Source organism: Zeugodacus cucurbitae, chromosome 3 (assembly GCF_028554725.1).
Source record: "Zeugodacus cucurbitae isolate PBARC_wt_2022May chromosome 3, idZeuCucr1.2, whole genome shotgun sequence".
Taxonomy (NCBI): domain Eukaryota; kingdom Metazoa; phylum Arthropoda; class Insecta; order Diptera; family Tephritidae; genus Zeugodacus; species Zeugodacus cucurbitae.
Window position 1 is genome coordinate 5,817,972 of NC_071668.1, and position 21,830 is coordinate 5,839,801.

The 21,830-nt window shown below is 33.8% G+C and overlaps 1 protein-coding gene across 6 annotated transcripts in view; it reads right to left on the minus strand.

Annotated features, from left to right (window-relative positions):
• The window catches only part of LOC105214195 (formin-J), a 70,237-nt gene that overhangs the window by 22,185 nt on the left and 26,222 nt on the right, over positions 1 to 21,830 (minus strand). For 4 of the 6 annotated variants that reach the window (XR_003752467.2, XM_011187477.3, XM_029041640.2 and 1 more), the window contains exons 1-2: positions 20,039 to 20,102; positions 16,133 to 16,209 (exon numbers count right to left, since the gene is read on the minus strand). Coding sequence is in view for 5 of the 6 variants with exons in the window: in XM_011187477.3 (XP_011185779.2) it covers positions 16,133 to 16,138 (6 nt within the window). In the remaining variant the exon portion in view is untranslated. Of the gene's footprint in view, positions 1 to 16,132; positions 16,210 to 20,038; positions 20,116 to 21,830 lie in introns of those variants that run through there. The other 2 variants (XM_029041642.2, XM_054226534.1) reach the window with 1 other exon arrangement.

Below are 21,830 nucleotides of genomic sequence, written 5' to 3' on the forward strand. Positions count from 1 at the left end.
TGCGAAGAGTAGTATTTATTATTTTTTATTTTTTTATTAAAAATTTTAGCAAGTGTAGGAATATCATTTTTTTTGAAAGTTTAGTATTTTTGTGTTTTTACATTTTTTTGTGTTGTTATTTTTTTCATTTGCGTAAAAGAAACGTAAAAAAGAAAGAGAAAGAAAATTCGATTTTAATAAAAACTGTGTTCAAGTGAGAAATGGCTGTAAATTCTTTAACAACAACAATAAAAGCATTTTGACATTTTACTTTGCGCAGAGGCTTGCTTGTAAGAAATACAGTAAACTCAGTTAACTCATAGTCGTTGCATTTAAAAACGTGAGGCTGACTGTTGCTGCACCGTAAGCACGAACGAGTGTATGAGTGATGGACGGTGGACGATGGGTGAAGAACATACATATACAGTAGGATAGCGGCTGGTAGCTGGCCGTGAGTTATGGAATGTGGCGTGTTTAAGAGTATAACTTAGGGAGCGTACGAGTACATTATGTGTGAAACGGTTGTAACTACTGATGATGTCGGTTTCATCAAGTGAAAAGCGGTTGGTGGAGAATGCACGAATGCTTGAATTGCACTACTACTATTGGCAATATGAATGAATGACATAGCTACTATTGAACTCGATGAAAGCAGAGAGTTTATTTATTTTTCCAAAATGCACTTCATACTATGATTGTGGTTGGTTATATATAAATATAATTATGTACAAGTGTCGGCGTGTTGGTTTTTATACAAAGTAAGTTATTGCTGTACATCGCCCAATGCGAGCGCTTATCATTATCTTACTGTGAAATAAATGTGTATGAACTAAGCTTTGGCGCGCGTTCTTGCATTGCAATTCAATTCTAATAAAATGTAATGTAGTAATGGAATTATTGGTTTGCAAACTCACAATTATTTAGCAATAACTTGTAGCGGTATTTTGCAATTTTAATCAGCTTTCACTTTGTTCACGTTGAAAACTAGTTAAATACAAATATGATACAGCCTTAGCATTTTGGTTTATATGTATGATATTGGATTGAGTTACTAATAATTTTGATACAGTAAATATAGTTAAATATATTAAATCCTGAGTGGCATGTAATTATCTATCAAAAAGGAAGGACTGTTTATATACTAGTTAAAATTATAGTTATAGGTAAATATATTAAATGGGGAGGAGTATAATGAACGTGTTGAGCGCAATCTTTGGCAGACAAGATGATTATTTTATGTAGATATTTTGGAAATGTTATAATATATAGTTTATAGATACCTTAAAAAGTATCTCACTGCTTTAAAAATTATTTAACTAAATGTTTTTGAACACTATTCTTTGATGAGCGACTGTTAAGAACACCCTTGAGGAGCTTGCTCTAACTGTTGAAGTTATAAATATAACTATCTAAATAATTAAAAAGATATATATTTGTAAGTTCCTAGATTTTTAAAAAGTTCAAAGATTTTCTAATGAAAACAATATATAATGAGCAACAAAATTAGTTAATAAAGCTATATATTCGAAGGTTTTCTTTGTATTCAATCATGTGCTTTAAATAATACAAACAATTTTCATTCATTAATTTTGTAATTTAATTATTTCTTTTTAATAATTAAAATATTGTAATAAGTAATATTTTGTATTAATTAACATTTTTTCAACATAATTTTGTTAATTTTGAAAATATATATAAATATATATAAAATATTTATAATTTTTATGTAAACTAAAAAATGCAATTCAATTCTAAAATTTTTTTGCAGCAATCAAATAGTAAATTTCGCATTTCCCAAACAAATTCGCATGCTACATTTTGGTAAATTATGTTTAATGATTATATAGTTAAAGTAAATAAATAATTAAATATCATAAAGGCAGCCAATTCTATAATTTCACTACTAAAAAACCGCAAAATATGAGAAAACTCATGAAAACTTTTGTGTAAAATTGTTTATTTTTGCAAATATTTCTATATTTGTCTATTACAGTAAAGGGGTTATATACAGTTAGACGGCCGAAAAAAAGTGATTTTTTCAGAATTTCTGAGAAAACTTTTTAATTTATTGATCCAATAATTTATACACATATTATGGTATCATTTAACTGTATTTTAAGACTTAGTACTAGTAAAAATATTTATTTGAAAAAGAGCTAAAGCTGATCTCCAGGAGCTCCTCTCAAAAAAGACGTTTTGCGGTGACCACTATATCTCGGAACTGGATCATATGAAATTAAAAAACCAAACAGATTTCGTTAAAATAATGTTAAATCTAGTATTTAATCGAAGGAATAAGCAAAATAAAATTTTTTGACAAAATGGCGGTTTCTAAAAAAAAAATCGATTCTTCACCGAAATTTCGGCCTAAAATTGTTTATAAAAAAAAATATTTATCGGAAAGAAAAAATCTTCGATTAATTACTAAAAAATATATTTAAGAAGGTCGTGTTAAAATCTGAGACTAATCGGTCTAGCCGTTTTCGAGTAATGTTGGTCACCGACTTTGAAAACACCATTTTGAGAAAACCGCGCTGCCGCTCGGACCTTGTACTTCCAAGCACTCTGAAACGCCTTTTCAAATTTGCTTGTAACTTTGAAAATATTCACCGGAACGATATGAAATTTTCTGTGTGTATTCTTAAATATATGTACATTAAGAAAATGAAATAAAAGAAAAATCGATTTTTTGAAAATTCTAACTGTATATAACCCCTTAAAATTATAAATATTTGTTAAATTTTTCGAAATATACAATAATGTTTTTCAGTTGAAACTGCTGTAGAAAACGCGTAGCAAAGGTCCATTTGGAAGAAAATTCAGAGAAAATCTTTTTTCATATTAATTGCACTCATGATTCATACTTCCATAGCTTTCACAGCAATTTAAAGCTAAAACACACTCTTCACAAAAATGTAGAAATATTTCTCAAACCATTTGCATAAATTTCCGCTATCAAATGTTGTTTGCTATTTCATTGCTAGCACCACCTAACACTTAAATCTCAGGCATACACTATAATTTACAAATAAACACACAAACGCATTCATTTAAGTACATAAGTATATGATAGCAAACTGATTTATTGCCAACATTTCGTGGGAAACTCAATGGTTTTCGATTTCCTTATGCTTTCCTTTATTTTCCGTTGTTTTTTTATTGCCTTTACCGATACCAGGAAACCGCCAAATGCGCGCACGGATTTACTTACGAGTATATGTAGCTCCCAAAGCGTATATCTATTTAAGTGGCATCCGTTCGTGCATAACCTACTAACTAAAAAAACCGGGCCGACGGTGGGCCGACGAAAAAAAGCGTAGCGAAGTCAAAAGTGCACACACGAAGCGCGCTCAGGTGTGCGTCGCCACACGTGAGCTGAGCTGACACACAGTCTGCTCCATTTTGTTTTTCGGCATGTCTATCTATATGGTATATGACGGTACGTGTCAAATACACAGTCCAGCGACCTGCTCAAGGCAATCAAATTGATAAATACTGATATGTACACTGCAGGGTGCTCTATTGTTTCAATGTTTGTTTGTTACTCTATTTGAATTGATTTTTGTGTTTTTTTTTTGTTTGGTTTTCAATTTGTTGGGGATTTGTTTTATTTACAAGTCATTGCTTTTTGTCACCATGCATAGTGTTGTTGCTACGCATGTCTAACGTTGAGTTGAGTGTGTGAAATGCTAATACTGTCTGCTTTTAACTATAGACATGAAATATTTATGTGGCATAGCTGTAGTAGAAACACGTTGCTGCGCCACGTGAGCGCGCGCTGAAGCATGCCACAAAATCTTATAAACGGCATTTAATTTAATTTCTTCAACGATATTCTTTTGCTTTTATTGCTTTGGCAGTCTTTATAGTTTGGTTGTGCTGAAAATTTTTTGAGCGATTTGTTGGCTTTTAAACTGTTTCTAAGTTCTTAAGTACTTTTCGTTGATTTAGCGAAAGAAAGTGTTCAATTTGTCGTAGAGAACGTTCTCCAGCGCTAGGAAAGCTTATTGGACCTGGAAAAGTTTCTGGATGAAGGAATTCAGCGCTAGTCCAACTGTGTAAAATTTTTAGTTTTCAAATTCTGAACTTTTGAAACATGTTACAAGGCGTATACCAGTTGTAGTACCAATTATTAGGTCTACAACTTTGCTTCCGCCGTTTTTTTTGGTAAATTTAAGTTTTTTTTGTATAAAAACGGCCACAAAAATGTTATTCAAAATATTGGCCTTCGTTAGCTTCTACTTTTGACCATTGTTTCAGGCAGCATGCGTATTCCGTGCAAATGTCGAGAATTCGGCTCAAAAAGTGAAATTTTCAGTTGAGAATTGGGATGCAAAGAGATCTCTACAAATATTTTGTTGGGTTAGTGTTGACACAAATGGCCAAGATCGATATAAAACGATTTAAACGATTTATTCGACCAGTGCTTCACCCTAGAGACATTCCCGCAAATGTCGAGAATTCGGCTCAAAAAGTTACATTTTCAGTTGAGAATATGTTTGGGATGCAAACAGATCTCTACAAATATTTTGTTGGATTAGTGTTGACAGAAATGGCCAAAATCGATATAAAACGATTTAATCGACCAGTGCTTGACCCTAGAGACATCTATTGGAAAACAGCGGAAGCAAAGTACAACTTTGTAACCAAATAGTTGCTATACTACGAGTAGGTCTGTCAATGAATATGAGGTACTATTTCCACCTTGAAATCAATCCATTCTTCTAGTATATTACATAGATCGGAATATATCCAAAAACAAGTTACATATTTTATTTAAGAGAAGTAAGCATATTAACCTTTGTACAAGGTATTTTGTTAAAAAAAAACGGGAATAATCTGTTCAGCACCTTACCAAACCCCTAACTGCAGTCTTGGGGAATAATAACTGTACTTTAACTTTACCCAACTTCTATACTCTCTTAAGCATATGATTTTACTGCTCGCTCGTATTTCCTCCACCACAACACCAAATGCCATTTTGACTATTTTCCAAACCATTCAATAAGTTTTCATTGTCATCGGCCATTTGTTGTTGTTATGAGTGGCGGTTGCAGTATAGATATTAATGTGCAATTACAGTTCACAGGAGTTATAGACGGTCTGTTGGCTTTCCCACAATACACACGCATACACACAGACACATATACACAATTAGTCATTATACAGGCACTGAGCGCAAACAGATTGTACCCATACCTGCCGCCAATTGCATTGACTCAAGCTATGACTATACATAAGTTTGTATACTCGTACATGTAAAGCAACAACTACACTTCGATTTATATTATTTGTGTGCTTTTCATTTGATATCTCTCACCCTCTGCGCTATGCAATGAATTTTCATTGAACCGTTGAGGTGCGTGTGGCTGTTGTAATGGTGTGCTACAGTGCTTCGGTTGATTTACAATTCACTAGGTGTGTGGGTTATAAGCCCACAACTGTACATATACTATATGTTATATAGTATATGCGCATGGCTTTATACTGTTAGCTGTCCGGTGTTCTAAGTCTCTTGCATTAGTTGTGGTTTGTGCATGTTGTTGGTCAGGTTGGCAGCAAGTATGCATTAGTTGTATTTGTTGTTTTTTTGCTGTTTATTTTGTGTTTGTATGTCTGGTGTACTTTTTACATGTGCGATTATTTCTATGTTTATTGATGTGTTCTAATGCGACTTTGACATTTATTGACGTGTTTATTGGTTATCTATGTCGCATTGAGTGCGCGATTGACCGATTAACTGGGAATGTCAAAATACGAGGACAGAAAGAAATTATAGTAAGTGACAATTGTGGAAAATTTACTTTTTAATGCCAGGTTTTTATACCAAACGTTCCTTCAACTGGTAAATATTTTAACTAAAACATCTTATCCCGTGATTATTGGATCCTCACCATGAACCTAGCCCTGGCAACAACTTCTATACTCTTATTTCTTCGAGAGAGGTTTATGTGGGAAGGAGGCGCGATGAGCTTCTTCATAGATGGGTCAAAGTTGTCGAGAACGCAAGATGGAGGAGTTTACTTTCTGAGACTGGCTTGAGTGCCTAATCACAGTGGAATCGCAGGCAATTATTAGGCTCATGAGCTTGCGGGATCTATCTCACTTACAGTGACATGGAAACATGTAGTGTGTTGTTTTCCTATTGTGATTTACTTCTGGCCATATGGGCTTGGGCTGAGCTGAGTAAGCGCTGGTCAGTAAATAGCACTTGCGCAATCGCAAGATCCTGCTGGCATTAGGTGAATCGCTGGAGGTCTACCGAGGTCTTCGCTCTTACCAAAGTTGGCCTCACTTTAGACGTAGAGAGGACACCTCTCGTCATTGTCCCAACGGGATCCACGCTGTTAGGTTAAAAATCTTAGAGGATCATAGCTGTAGAATCTGCCTGGATGGGGATGATGTGGAATCATCTTATCACTTTATTCTAGAATGTCCACCTTTGACAAAGATTTCTCGGATCTCACTTTTTTGAACAACTGCGCGAACTAGGGGATTTAGAAGTCAAAAATCTTTGCAGATTTGTAGTAGAGTCCTCAATTAACAAAGGACTGTCTCTGCTAGTCTAAGTGTGTTCCCAACTGGTGACTGTCGTACAACCTAACCTAATCTTATATTATTGGTGACCGTTTGAGAGACTCCCACCTTTCCTGTTGGAGACATTATCAACACTACAATGCAGTGTTGGTCTTGTGATCTAACGTAGAATCACTTTTGAAGTGAAAGTGGAGTAGATAATAATATTTGTACTCTACTAGAGTAAATAACAAATAAATTTAATCAAAACTGAAACCACTGCCAATCAAGTTAAAATCCAAAAATTTTAATTAATTTCGAAATTTCATAAAATTTCCTCAAAAATTGTAGTTATAGTTGACATGCATTTTGAGTTTACAAAACTTTTCGTGCACAATTTGCGCTCAATAAATTATGTACAATTGAAACTTCAGTGCGTTCGCACTAATTAGACAACTTGCTATGAACCGACGACGAGTAGTTCAAAGGGGGTCAAGGTTTGTGCCGCTGACATGCGAACATAGAATAGAATTTTCGCGTGCGGCTCATTACATTACGCCAACCACTACTGCGGGTGGGTGGGTTAGCTTTGAAATATATACACCCAGCATTTTGACGCTCACCAACGATGATTCGGGCTAAAATAAAAGCGAAATAATTTGAAAAAAAAGTAGCGGCGAGTGGTTGGTACATGTAATTGAGTTGGTTTTAACGTGACAATGCGCTATAAAAGCATAAACTAGTACAGTTAGTTTAACTAGTCGCCCATCCATTTCGTACAACCAAAGCGTGCGTGCGGAATTTACGAGCACTATCTAAGCGAATGTATTAAAAGGAATGTGTACGTGCGCCTGTTTTAGACAGTTGGTTGTTGCTTTTAACGCTGGTTGCTATCATTTAATGCATTTATTATTATAATTAGCGTGATGCTTCTTCTACTACTTTTTTTAATAATTTGGCTAATGCTGTAGGTTTTTTGTTCTGTTGTTTTTTAATACAAAATATTTACTTCCGTACTAAGTAAATATGCTTTTTCGCTAATTGAAATTCATTTCACTTTTTTATGACCATTCTGCGTTTGACTTTGACTTTGACGTTTCACTTACTTTTCATAACATTTTTTTCACGCGCGTTTAAGTTTCATTAAAATTTTCGTAATTTATTTTATTTTATTTAATATTCAAGTGTTTGCAGTGCTTGCTTATTAATTTTCACAGATTGCGGTTTTTTTTTTCAATTTCCTAGCACATATTGCACTTTTGCATGGAAAATAATGCGGATATGATTTTTCTTTATGCACGTAACTGTATTTATGTACTCGTATTTATTTATGCATTTATTTTTGTATTTATTTATGCTTTATGGCCTCAAGCCGCTGGCATTTTCCTGTATACGATGCACACTTATAGCCAAGGTCGTCCAATACTTTCGCAGCGCATTTATATTTTTTTCACGCCTCATTGCAAGCTCTTATTATGTTTGCGCTTGTTGAAAATATTGCTTCCTTTTAAATTTATTTACGCTTACTTTCGCGCACGGGTAAGCACATAAAATATATTTTTATAATTTTTTAATGCACTACTGCGCGGTTTGGTACAAATAAAATTACTCGGTGTTAATGTTTCTGATCGAATTTGTATAAAAATGTAAAAATAAAAATGTGACAGTCAACAGCCAACACTATTTCTTCGAACGGCGCGCACTAGTAAAATGCAATGCCACGTCGTCGTTGTCGGCTCGCGTTTCACAATGAAACCAATTCGCCGAAAGTATATTGGTTAAAGCGAAAAATATTGAATTTCATTTTATTGTTATTGTCTTTTTGCTATGTGGTTTGGTTGTCTTTATTGTTGGCTCTTCGTGGCTTTCACGTATTTACACAGACATATGTCGAATATATACAAGCGTACATGTGTGTGTGTGTGCTGTGAGGCAGGTGAAATGCTCGAGTGTTGAGCATTGCGGGTTCTTGTTGATTGTTAAGCTTGGGTAATGGGTTTACTGCAATCGATTCAGTTTTAAGCGCACACACACACACATACATACATACATGTAAATGTGTATGTTAATAACAATTTCACAAATATATATGTAAAACTAGAGGCGTCCAACAGCGTACACATACAGCTGCAACAACAATTTAGCCTTTGCTGACATATTTCTTTATTGTTGTCGTTGTCATTGTGCACACTAACCGGATTAAAAAATTGATTTTTAATTTTTATGACAAGTTCAACTACGCCACGTTAGCAATAGTGTAGCAGTACTGTTGCTAATTCATACAGTATGTGTATTGCCAGCGTTTCACCACTTGGCATTGTATGGCGGTTTAATATGCACCGCTCACAGTGGGTTGAGGTCAATTAGTTGCTGTTTGTTAGATTAAAACAATATTGTTTGAATTCAGTAATGACAACAACAACAATTTCGTTAGTAATGTCAACAGCAAGTGTTGAATAACATTCGTATTATAAGTGCGACATGGCGTATGAGTGACAGGTGGTATTATACGGGGTGTGAAGTACAGGCGAACACCTTTGATTCAACTCAAAATGGCATTGGTTTTGATCATTAGACGTAATGTATTACTGTAGAAACTAGCGCAAATCACTTGAGCATTCCCCCACACGAATTGGGTCGAAATATATGTGACTTAAGTATACTTTTGGGCAAATAATAGGTGTGTTCAAAAAATAACGGGAATTTTATTTATTTATTCGTAGTTATTAATGTTGTCACTTCTCAAATACGATTTTTGAGATAGACTTTAGGTCTTTCAGCGATTTCTCGTATGCTTATAACCTGACGGGAATTTTTGGAAATCATGAAAGTTGTGTTTTTCGCCAAGGAGCCATGAACAAGCAACGTAAAGTGAGCTTCTAATAAACGAGAATTGGACTCTCCAAACCCGTGAATTGTTAAATTTTATAATTCCCGTTATTTTTTTAACACACCACAGACACTTTTTTGTATACACACTTTCCACATCGATTTATAGAATTCAGATTTCAATGAATTTTATATACCATTTCAATGAAGCATACCACACCGGCTTCGCACGGGCTTAAACAAACATTTCAAAAGTTATAAGTTTTCCATACATATGGACAATTCGAACATGAAATTGTTTGTAATGAGCAAAAACTTGATTAAAGAAAGTTGAGATTCAAAAATAAATATAGTCTATGTTACTCGGGGTGAATGTAGATTTCCAATGGTGAAAGAATTTTTGAAATCTGCTCAGTAGTTTTTGAGTTTGTTCAGTACAAACATATATACAAATCTTCCTTTTTTATAATAGTAGTATAGATAATTCATCACTACATTCCTTGAATTCATTATCTTGAAAATTACTTATGATTAGTTAAGCATAGCTGGAAGTCACTGACGATGGTAACACCAATTATTGAACCACTTCTAGGCCTGTGGGGTATTGTTTATAGTCTTATCTAGGCGTCTAGTCCATCTACCATAATGTCAAAATCTTAAGAACTCAATAAACTACTGCTATATTGACAAAACAGCGATCGGAGAGTGAGAGAGAGCTATAATTAGCATATCAACTAATAAAAATATTGAAATTAACCCAATCAACAGTTGTGCATACTAAATAAATACATTTTAGCAAATCTCAATTAAACCTGTATTAATATAATTGCCAACAATAATGACTAAAATGCAAATTTGAGTGACTTGATGCACAATATGCAAGTGCTCCTCGAGGTGCAACATGGCGTATGAGCAACTTCAAATACAAAATAAGTACCAGTTCACACGAAGAGCAGCTGTTCCACACTTATTGACAAGTGAACTCTTTTTGAGAAACAGTTATTTGCACACTAATCACAAAAGTATATTTAATACTTTAATTGAGTTGAATATTGCCTTTGCCAGACTTACGCGTCTCAGACAAATTATATGCGTAAAGTTTACGCAAAAAATAAATTCTCCACTAAAAATCGTTTTCCAGGAATACACGTTGTGACTCGCTTTACAACTCAGCGCTAACTAAATTACAATAAATACCTTTTCCCGCTAATATACTCATATACTTGACGCTACTGCAAACGAAAAAAAAACACAGTTGAAATATAACAACATATCGTGTCCTTAACAGCGAGCCATTAACAACAACAACAGCACGGCATGTAATGTATGAGTCCATTTAAGCATACATAGTATATATAGTATGAAGTAGTAAGTTCTGCGGCTTGGCCAGTGGTAGCACTAGGCTAAAAGGGCTCTCTAAATGGTCGACAAGCGCTAATAATTGGCCCTGAATTTGTTTGGTCTGTAATATTTTATATATAATGTTTATATTTACTTTAGTTGTTGTAGAGTAGTGTATTAGCTCCATTGCTTTACCTAATATTTACATATTTTAGTTGACTGTTGATTGTGTTTGCTTGAAATGGCCACTATATGAATTTGCGAAAAAAAACTTAATTTGCATTTTTTTGGTGTTGCCATATCAACAAAAAAAATATATTTTTTTAACAAAATTAAATAATTTATTAGAGTATTTTATTGAGTTTCTTAACAAAATATCAGTTAAAATATATTCGACCTCCATATGTGGTATGTAGAGCTTTCCATTTGCAGTTTGTGTAAAAGCTCATGAAAGCTCTTAGTGCTTTATTATTAATAAATTACTTTATGTATGTATAATTTTAGTTTAATATATTTAATAGCGTTTTTAGACAGCCAAATTAATTGATCAATTAAAATTTTTATTGAGAAATCCGTTTTTCCCTTTTATATTGTTGGCTACTCGAAACCCGATCAGCAGTTATACATTTTTGTTTTTGCTTTTCATAAGAAGTTGGTAAGTTTCATCAGCTGATTAATATTTTTAGCAGCGACATCTACCGTAGCTTTTTCTTACCAAAAAATTCAGCCAATCGCAGACCAAGAACGTATATCGTACGTCTTTATCGCAGAGTTGCATTCGATTTTCAAGTCGATTTAAAATCAATTTAAGCAAGTAAGGAAAGGCTAAGTTCGGGTGCAACCGCAATTTATTGATATATTTTTATTAAGATAACAAATAATTTTACCCAATTTGAAAATCCTATAATTAGGTATAAGAGAGCTAGGGGAAGTTATGACCCGATTTTAACCATTTCTGGTACAGAGACGCACTATTAGAAGAAAAATATTTCCATTGAATTAAATTAAGATACCTGAGAGATTTACCGAAATTTTCGGTGAAAAATTCCCATGGGACATTGAGTTCTTTATATTCGATATTCGAGGGCTTTGAAAAGTTATAGTCCGAAATGGTATATTTTTACAAGTGAGGCCACAGATCATATACAGCATTTGTATAAAGTTTTATTTCGTTATCTTCATTGGTTCACTATGTATATATTAGAAAGTGATGGAATGAAATGGATTTAAAAATTGAGTAACATGGGAAGTTGTCGTGGTTGTGAATCGATTTCATGCATTTTCCACACGTGTCATCAGGGTGTCAAGAAAATATTATATACCGAATTTCATTCGCATCGGTTGAGTATTTATTGAGATATGGGTTTTGACCCATAAGTAGGCGATGCCACGCCCATTTTCCATTTTGTAAAAAAATCTGAGTGCAGCTTCCTTATGCAATTTCTTCTGTAAAATTTAGTGTTTCTGACGTTTTTCGTTACTGAGTTAACCCACTTTTAGTAATTTTCAACCTAATAATTGTATGGGAGGTGGGCGTAGTTATTATCTGATTTCAACTATTTGGTGTGTGATGGGGTACGTAAGAGAACCGACTGCAGAAAGTTTCGTTTATATAGCTTCATTGATTTGCGAGATATATGCAAATAACCGATTCGGGCGCGGGGCCATGCCCACTTCCCAAAAAAAAATTACATCCAAATATGTCCCTTCCTAGATTTTACTTTTATAACTTTATTTATGGCATAGTTATGACACTTTATGTGTTTTCGGTTTTCGCCATTTTGTGGGCGTGGCAGTGGTCCGATTTTGCCCAATTTCGAAAGTACCCCTTTCACGGTCCCAAGGAACATGTGTTCTAAGTTTCATTAAGATATCTTATTTTTTAAGTTATCCATTGCACGGACGGACGGACGGTCAGACAGACATTCGGATTTTGGCTCGTCTCGTCACCCTGATCATTTTGATATATATAACCCTAACTCGTTTAGTTTTATGACTTACAAACAACCGTTATGTGAACAAAACTATGTATAACAGTCTCTTAGCAACTTTTGTTGCGAGAGTATCAAAATTATATTGTTTTGTATAGTAAATCGTTATTATTAAGCATTTTCCAATTAATTAAATTTATTTTTTTAAGCCAAAGTGGATTAGTAAAATAGGTGGCAACACCTTCAGCTTTACTAGCGCTTGTAAAGCATTTCACCTTTTACTACACCGTACGCCCACGCTGACCTTTCGAGCCTTAATGCTCTTTGTTAAATTTCGTTTTTTTGTTTTTATTTTGTTTGCTTTTGTTTTGGCCTGCTCGTTTTGCAGCATTTACTTGTCCACCATAAATTTAACAGTCATTATTTTGATGGCAATGGTTGAATGTTTATTACAGTTGCGTATTGCCATTTATTATGGGGGTGTTTCCTGTCGAAATGTCAGTTGACATATACCAAAGGTTGTCTGCTAACGGACATGTTTTGGACGCTTATATTTGTATGAGTGTGTGTGTGTGTGTGTGTGTGTGAGTTGAAAAGGCATGTCGTGTCTGATTGTTTGGCGACGCTGTTGTTTGATATTATTTACTTGTCAGTCTGTCAATTGTATTTTTGTGCATGTAAGTATGTGTGGCGTGTCCGAATTATAAGTATTATACTCATATACATCACATATATACGTTGTGACCTTGAATGCTGTTTGCGCTGTTGCGAAAGCATGCTTTTGGGCGTTTCAATTAACATGTGTGTTGCTGTCGCAATTAATGTATATTGCATGATAAACTAAATATATGTTTATTTAAATACATCCTCTTTAGTGTTCTTCGCGCTTGTTTTCTTTTTTTCTTTTTGTGCCACATGTTGGCATTGTTGGTCAACGTTACCTGTGTTGAATGTATGTGTGTGTTTGGGTATAATACATGTGTGTTCATTTAATGTTTTTTTCACTTCCTTGAGCATTTCTATTTACATTTCGGTTGTGGCATGATTGTACTTGAACTTGTCAACAGCAGCAGATAATCGCTAGCCGCTTTCGTGGTCGCTGTCATTGCCGTCAAGGTGGCACTAACTATCGCGATGGGCGCGCTTAAAAAGGTTTTCATTTTAGTTGAAAGCACACAGCAGTAATTTAAAAAAAAAAGTGCCGCACACTAAAGCCATACGCGAAGAATGAAGGTAACACACACACACACACATGTGCTATATGCATTTGCGAAAATTCTACCAAGTTTGCAGATGTCCATATGCTTTTTTCTGTATTTTTTTGTGTTTTCGCAATTTTCATATAACAATTGGCACTCAAGTATGGTACGTTTAGCGAGTGCGTCACGTTGCCATTTGTCTTCACACCGGCTGAGAGACTTAATATTCTATTCTATGCGCGTTTGTATATATTTGCCTGTGTTTTTTCATATATACATATGTACTTAAGCACTTTTAACGTATGCATACTTATTGGCGCATATGCTTTACTTGCATTTGTTCGCCGCTAAGCTTACACGTGGACCTGTCATGAGCACTGTGTATAATAGCTGCCAAGTGTATAAATAGCTGCTATTTTCATTTCAGGCAGCTAATGTATAGTGCTTTTAAATTTTATTGTTGCAATTATATTTCTAGTTAAAGGTATATATTTAAATGCTATTGAAATGTAAAAAATGAAAAATTTCTAATTTTTGCCAACTCTCAGGAGGTATAATAGCGCAAAATGTGTAGAATATAAAGTAAAGCGTCGTGTTGACGTTTTTTAAATGTATTTTAGTTTGATTTCCATATAATATTGTAATAAACAAGTAAGGAAAGTTTAAGTTCGGATGAAACCGAACATTTTATACTCTCGCAATTTATTGATATATTTTTATTAAGATAACACATAATTTTACCCAATTTGAAAATCCTATAATTAGGTATAAGAGAACTAGGGGAAGTTATGACCCGATTCTAAACATTTCTGGTGCAGAGACATACTATTAGAAGAAAAATATTTTCCCTGAATTAAATTAAGATACCTGAGAGATTTCCGAAATTTTCTGTGAAAAATTACCATGGCGCACTGAATTCTTCATATTCGATATTCGGTCGAGTAGTTCCTGAGATATGGTTTTTGATCCATAAGTAGGCGATGCCACACCCATTTTCCATTTTGTAAAAAAAATCTGAGTGCAGCTTCCTTCTGCAATTTCTTCTGTAAAATTCAGTTAAAATATCCCACTTTTAGTAATTTCAAACCTAACCTTTGTATGGAAGGTGGGCGTGGTTATTATCCGATTTCAACTATTTTCATGGTGTGTGGTGGGGTACGCAAGATAACCGACTGCAGAAGAGACTGCAGTTTGGTTTATTTAACTTCATTGGTTTGCGAGATATATACAAATATACATACATGATATGGGGGCGGGGCCACGCCCACTTCCCCAAAAAATTACATTCAAATATGCCCCTTCTTAGTGCGATCCTTTGTACCAAATTTTACTTTTATACCTTTATTTATCGCTTAGTTATGACACTTTATGTGTTTTCGGTTTTCGCCATTTTGTGGGCGTGGCAGTGGTCCGATTTTGCCCATTTTCTAACACTTTTAGTTTTATGACTTACAAACAAGCGTTATGTGAACAAAACTATATTACTCTCTTGGCAACTTTTGTTGCGAGAGTTTCGACAAAAAATATTTTTAGTTGCTAGCTCTCTGAAACTATATCAGATTTTACTAATTTTTTTTTTAATTTTTGTTTTACCAATTTTTTATACAGGTGGCAACCTTCTTACTTTAGAGTATAAGAGCGACGATTAAAAAATAAGAAATATTCTTAACATTTCAGCCTTCATTCCTATGGCTCCTTCTGCTGCGGTACTGTGATCCTGAAAAACTCAGTTAATACCTAGCAGCAGAGTCCAGTTACCACATTTTGTAATGTGGCAGAAGGCTGCGTGTAAATTTCAGAACTCCTTCAAGTACTTACAAAATGCATATAAAAATTTTGTAGTTTTAATTGCATTTGACGTTTGGTTGTATGAGTCTGCAGTAATATGATTGAAGGACTTACACACACACACACACTCAACTTAATATTCCACTAGTCATACAGCAGTATATCCACTTCATAATGAGTCTACATACACAGTCATATTCTCGAGAGTATATTATTCTAAATGTATACTAATTAACCAACGCTTAATAGAACAAAATAACACTCTCTAAGTAACTATAATTTAGTTTAACTAGTCTATATACAAATATGAATGGCATTATAATTAGGTAATTTATTAGTATCTATGTGTGAACATATGTCATGCTTGGGCGTTTTAGACGCTCAGTATTCCGGAGAAACATATTATTTGATATTAATTAATTAGCTTATAATTAAGAGAATTATTAGACATTTCTTGTTGTGAATATTTCGTACTTAATACTACATAACTATTTCATATCAATTTCACATAAATTTACTAATAAAATAAATGTTTTCTATTTGACATACCTGCATCGTCGTATCCAATATGATATAACAGCGATACCGGCTATGACAATTGCACCCAAGGCACACCAAAATACGGTCTGTAAAATAACATAAAAAATATATTTTTAATGTTGAAAAATTAATGGTAGAATAATATAAATATGTATATACACATATATTAAAAAATATATTTGTATGCCATGAATACAAGTTGTGTTCAAAAAATAACGGGAATTTTAATATTTGGGAAAAAAATATTTACTCTCTTCTCTACACTAATGTTGTCGGTTTTGAAATAGTCCACAATCGAAATTATGCACTCATGTCAGCGCTTCTGGCAATCGTCGAAACACTTCTCATACTCAAGTTGACGTGGCGTATGAGCAACTTTTTTCAAAGCAACTATTTTTTGGAATTTTATTTATTAATTGTGTGTATTATTTTCGATTTTATGACATTCAGTCTCAATTACAGTTAACCTCGTTCACTGCAATACGCTAGTTTCTCAAGTTATTCATATGGGTGTGTATGTGTTTTTTGCTATGCGAGCAATTGCAACTGTTTATCATGGTTAACTGGGCTGGGCTTGGCGATTTGTGAAGGATTATTTACCCGTGCGTTTACTTTTTCAGCACAAGGTGGGTATTTTAATTGGAGTAATATTTCTTACTGCATGATATACAATAGGGTGGCTCATCCTTGCCTGAACCAAACTGTTTTTTTTTCAAAAATTAACAAAATGGCAGCCTCAAGAATTTTTTTTCTAGATTTTCGGAAAAAAAAATCAACAGTTAATTGGTCTTAAAAATCGAAATTTTTGAAAAAATAAATCCCCCCTTAAATAAATAAATAAATAAAAATAACCCCTTAAACGAGTTTATATATAAGTAGCTTTTGATATTGCAGGTTTTAGAGTTCATAATTGCATTTCGCAATGGATTTTATTAAAAGTGAATTAAATTAGTTTTAAAAAATTTATTTGAAAGTTTGCTCAGTGTCAGAATAAATAATTTGACGTCACTCATACGCCATGGCGCACACATATTCAAGTACAGACTAATTAATTTTGTTATTTTTCAGACAGCACCTTAAGTATATTACAGCTTAAATACGGGTCATAAATCCTTTAACCAATTAACAGCCAATTAACATTATAATTTTCACTAATTAACTGTAAACTGCATAAGTCACTTAACAAAGCATTAATACCTCAGCGATATCAGTGACTTAGCTTGTCTGCCAAGAAAGCATGTAATTATAGCGCAAACACACACCTCCCCCCCACTTGATTCAATCGGCAATTGTGCACGCTAATGACGCCTTAATATCTAGCGCCTACGGCGCAAATCAGCATTTAGACAGCCGCCTGCTGTCATTATATTGCAAATTGATGACAATTTAAGTAAGAATTCGATGCCTATGGCTGGCATGCAAGAATGCAATTCTGCCAAACTAAGTGCAAACTTTTAGCATGTCACACTCGAAATGAGTTGGCGAAAAATGAAACCACAAAACGAGCAAACAAACAACAAAACAAAACAAACAACAACAATGCGAGTACATACATAGCAAATGGACAACATTTAGGCAGCAGACTTTGCACTGTGGCTGACGTTTTTCGTTATCTTTTGGCATACATCCGCCAATTCCAGCGAATTTTAGATTTTTTAGCTGCATATTGGCAAGCTGCCAAGAAGGCGTAGTGAGTGTATGCACTAGCAGCATGCAAACCAAAAATGAACTTTCAAGTGACGATTGATTTTTATTGTTTTACAATTGTACGGAAATTTATATATATTTTTTGGCAGTCAACAAATCAACCATATCTCGATGTGGCAACCAGAAATCCGGTTGCTTATGAAAACCAAAAATTTATTGCTAACAATGTTCGTGTTTGTGAAATGTAATGTTAATAGTTTAATAGTGCACAAACAACAACAACTAAATATTTACTTTTTAATGCGTGCATTCGTAATTTAGATTCTGCCGTAAGCAGCTAACTAGTAATTTAGCCACATATCCACACACAAACACAAAGGCGCGCGCATAACTGTTGCTACAGCAGCCGTGTACAGTATATTGCGGTTGCGGCCAATATGTGTGCAAATTTACTCGTCGCCCACACCGCGCGTACCTCTACGGTGCCTTGTCGGTAATACTACACGTGAGTAAATACGCCGTTATTCAGCGTTGTTCATTTGTGATGCGCGCTTGTGGGTGTGTGCTCGCGCGTTGCATTTGCATGCAAATTATTTACCCTCACGTATTGTGTGGCTGTTTATTTGTACATGTTTGTTTTATTTAGCTGTTTGTTGTTGTTGTTTTCTCATTCATTAGAAAATTCATTGTGCATGCAAATTCGGTATTACCAAATAAATATAAAATTGAAATTAATTTCGCGCATATACACTGATTGTTGTTGAAAGCAATTTAACGCGTGCAACAGAATTTTTTGGCTTTAAATAAATTTAATTAATTGGAAGACAGTTGATTTGTGAAGAGACAGGGTTTATTGGCTGAAATATTTATTATAAAAATAAATAATAATTATTTTAGGCGGTACTTAGTTATTGGTAGACTGTATAGGTAGACTCTGCTAAGATTTTATGTAGATTTAAATCTTAGGTTTATCATTAGTGGACGATATTTTTTTTACAGATAGTGCAATTCTTAGAGTACTTTATTAAGTGTTTAGTTGGGTTTCAGAGGTTGCAAATAAGGGTATTTTTTTACACGTAGTTTAACAAATACAGTCACATATTTGATTTAATCAATTAAGCATATATAAAAAAAAAATATTCAAATAGTATTAGGTCTTAAATCGATTAAATCTTTTTATATCGATCTTGGACATTTGTGCTAACATTAACCCAACAAAATATTTGTAGCGATCTGTTCGCATCCCAAACTTATTCTCAACTGAAAATGTCACTTTTTGAGCCGAATTCTCGACATTTGCGGGAATGTTTCTAGGGTCAAGCATTGGTCGAATAAATCAATTAAATCGTTTTATATCGATCTTAGATTTTTATGTCAACATTAACCCAACAAAATATTTTTAGAGATCTGTTTGCATCCCAAGCTTATTTTCAACTGAAAAAATGTCACTTTTTGAGCCGAATTTTCGACTTTTGCACGGAATACGCATGCTGCCAGAAAGATGGTCTAAAGTAGTAGCTAGCGACGGCCAATATTTTGAATAACATTTTTGTAACCGTTTTTATACAAAAAAAACCCTTACATTTACAAAAAAAGAAACGGCGGAAGCAAAGTTTGTAGACCAATATTTTCTGAAATTTGTCTTTAAAATTCCAAAAACTAAGCCGTTGGTACTTCATTTCCCTTGATGACTCAAAAAAAAAATGTTCTTGCCGTGGACAGCATAATTCATTATTGGTTTATTTGAAATCTAAAACCAAAAATATTTCGTAGTACATGTTTATTGCACGATTTTTGACAGATTTTGAACAAAAAACTCACATGTTAGGCCAAATTTTCGCCATATATTGTTATTTCAAATATGTGTGTAAACTTAAAAAAAAAACGGTTAGTTTTTCGAGAAATCATATCAACCGACTTAAAAATTGAGTTTTGAGATAAACGCGTTCAAAGTTTTGAACTGAAACTCACGTGGCCCTTGGGTGGAACTTCCAAAGGGTCTACAATATCTCTTACAATTTTACTCGGATCGATTGGAAATGTTAAAATATTTAAAATTTGGAAATTTCGAAACCACCACAGACCAAAAAAAAAAATCATTTTTTCTGAAGTTTTCAAACCCACCTAACAATTTAAAAAATTTTGTTAGTTTCAGCTGATTCATATGAAATCATTTTTTAAATTAAATTAGTGATGAAATATGATAAGCTAGATTGTAGACAAATTTCTTTTAATGTTAAATTTGGTTTATATTAATTTTTTACTTACAATCCAATAGTGTGATTCAGAACGTTCTCTCACATTAACTTTCATTTCACCTCGATCGCCTGTGTCACAGAGTTAATCTGGAAAGAAAATGATAAATATTAATTTTTTATTTGTATTTATTAATAAATGTTAATGGGTTATTTTTAGCTTTTATTACTCAAAATATAAGAAGTGATGATTACTTAAACTAAATTCGAGGTGTGTTAAAAAAATAACGGGAATTTTTGTTTTTGAAAAAATTTATTCATTTGCCTACATTCATGTTGTCGCCTTCAAAATAGTTCCCATTCCATATTGTGCACTTACGGCAACGCTTCTTCCAATTGTCAAAACACAAACTCGATTTTTGTAATAGTCGTTGGCTCTTTTAGCGATTTCAGGCATACATAGCCTGTAAAGCGACGGGCTTTTAAGGTTCTCTTTATTTTTGGACATAGGGCAAAGTCACACGGACTCATTCTGGTGAATATGGAAGCTGGGGCATCGTCACAGTATTTTCTTGACCAAGAATTCACGAACAAGAAATAAGTTCTCAAAAACACATCTAACTTTAGCGTCTGCTACGGATAAAAGCAATGAATACAGCCGAGAATTTAGCGTAATTTAGCTGTATTCATATCTTCATATCAAAAAATTATAAAAAAAATTGATAATTGGACTTTGGATTTGCAAATTCCCGTTATATTTTGAACACATCACGTATAATCAAAATTTATTTCATATTTTAGTAATATTAATTTATATACATTAAAATATTCAATCATAAACTTAAATCATCAAATTATACACAAATTTCATAAAACTCCAGCTTAGCATTGCTTTAATTTAATTTGATTTGCGCTTTTATTTATAAGCCCACTTCCCTTTCCCGATTGCTTATTTATATTAGCTTGTTGTAAAGTCGCAAAGTGCACCATTAAAGCAGTCCCAAGTTCTCTTTACATTTCACCCCCACACAAGCGGCAATATGTGTGTAGGAGTAGCGCCTACGGTTAGTCACGAGCAGACGCCCACTTGCTGCCGCACAATGTGGCTCAATTTAAAAGAATTGTTTGTAATTGCGGCACAGTTCGTTGCTAACATTTGTCACCCTAACTCGTTTGCACACGCACACGCAAACGCTGATTTCCACTGTGGCAGCTTCCCGTGGGATTATTGGGAATCGAAGAGCGAATGACACGAAACTTTTGACATTTTCGCGAAGCCTACACACAAAATGCGTTTCGCTGTTGGCTGTCAAAATGTTATGATTACTTTTAAGTATGTATGTATGAGCATGTCGGCAGAGGCGTTAGTGCAACTTAACACAACAGTTTGGGCGTATTTGCGTATTTTGGCTTTTCGACATCTTTCAATGTGGCTTTTTGTGGCTGAGAAATTCTTGGAAATTTGACGTGAATTATTTGTGGTTTAACAAAGCCAGCAGTTAAGCGGTATTAAGGCAATAATGTTGAGATAATTGAATCTAAGACGCACGCTGGGATAATATTTTTTATTTTTGGTAGGGGTGAGTTGCAGGAAGTTTTGTTGGAGATGTTTATATGACGTTGTACTGTCTCACTGCTTCATTAAGCTTAAGAAATATTAAATTAATATTTGTATCTCGACTGTATTAACTATTTCAATTTTTCACTTAATATTTCCTATATATTTAAGAACTATTTTCCTAGCTTTTCTAGGCTATAATTATACATTACGTCACATGGAAATAACGCCTAAATATATATTCAATTATTTTTTTTTGGCATCTTGAGTGATGCCGAGTTCAAGAAAGGCTTTCTACAGCACTGTA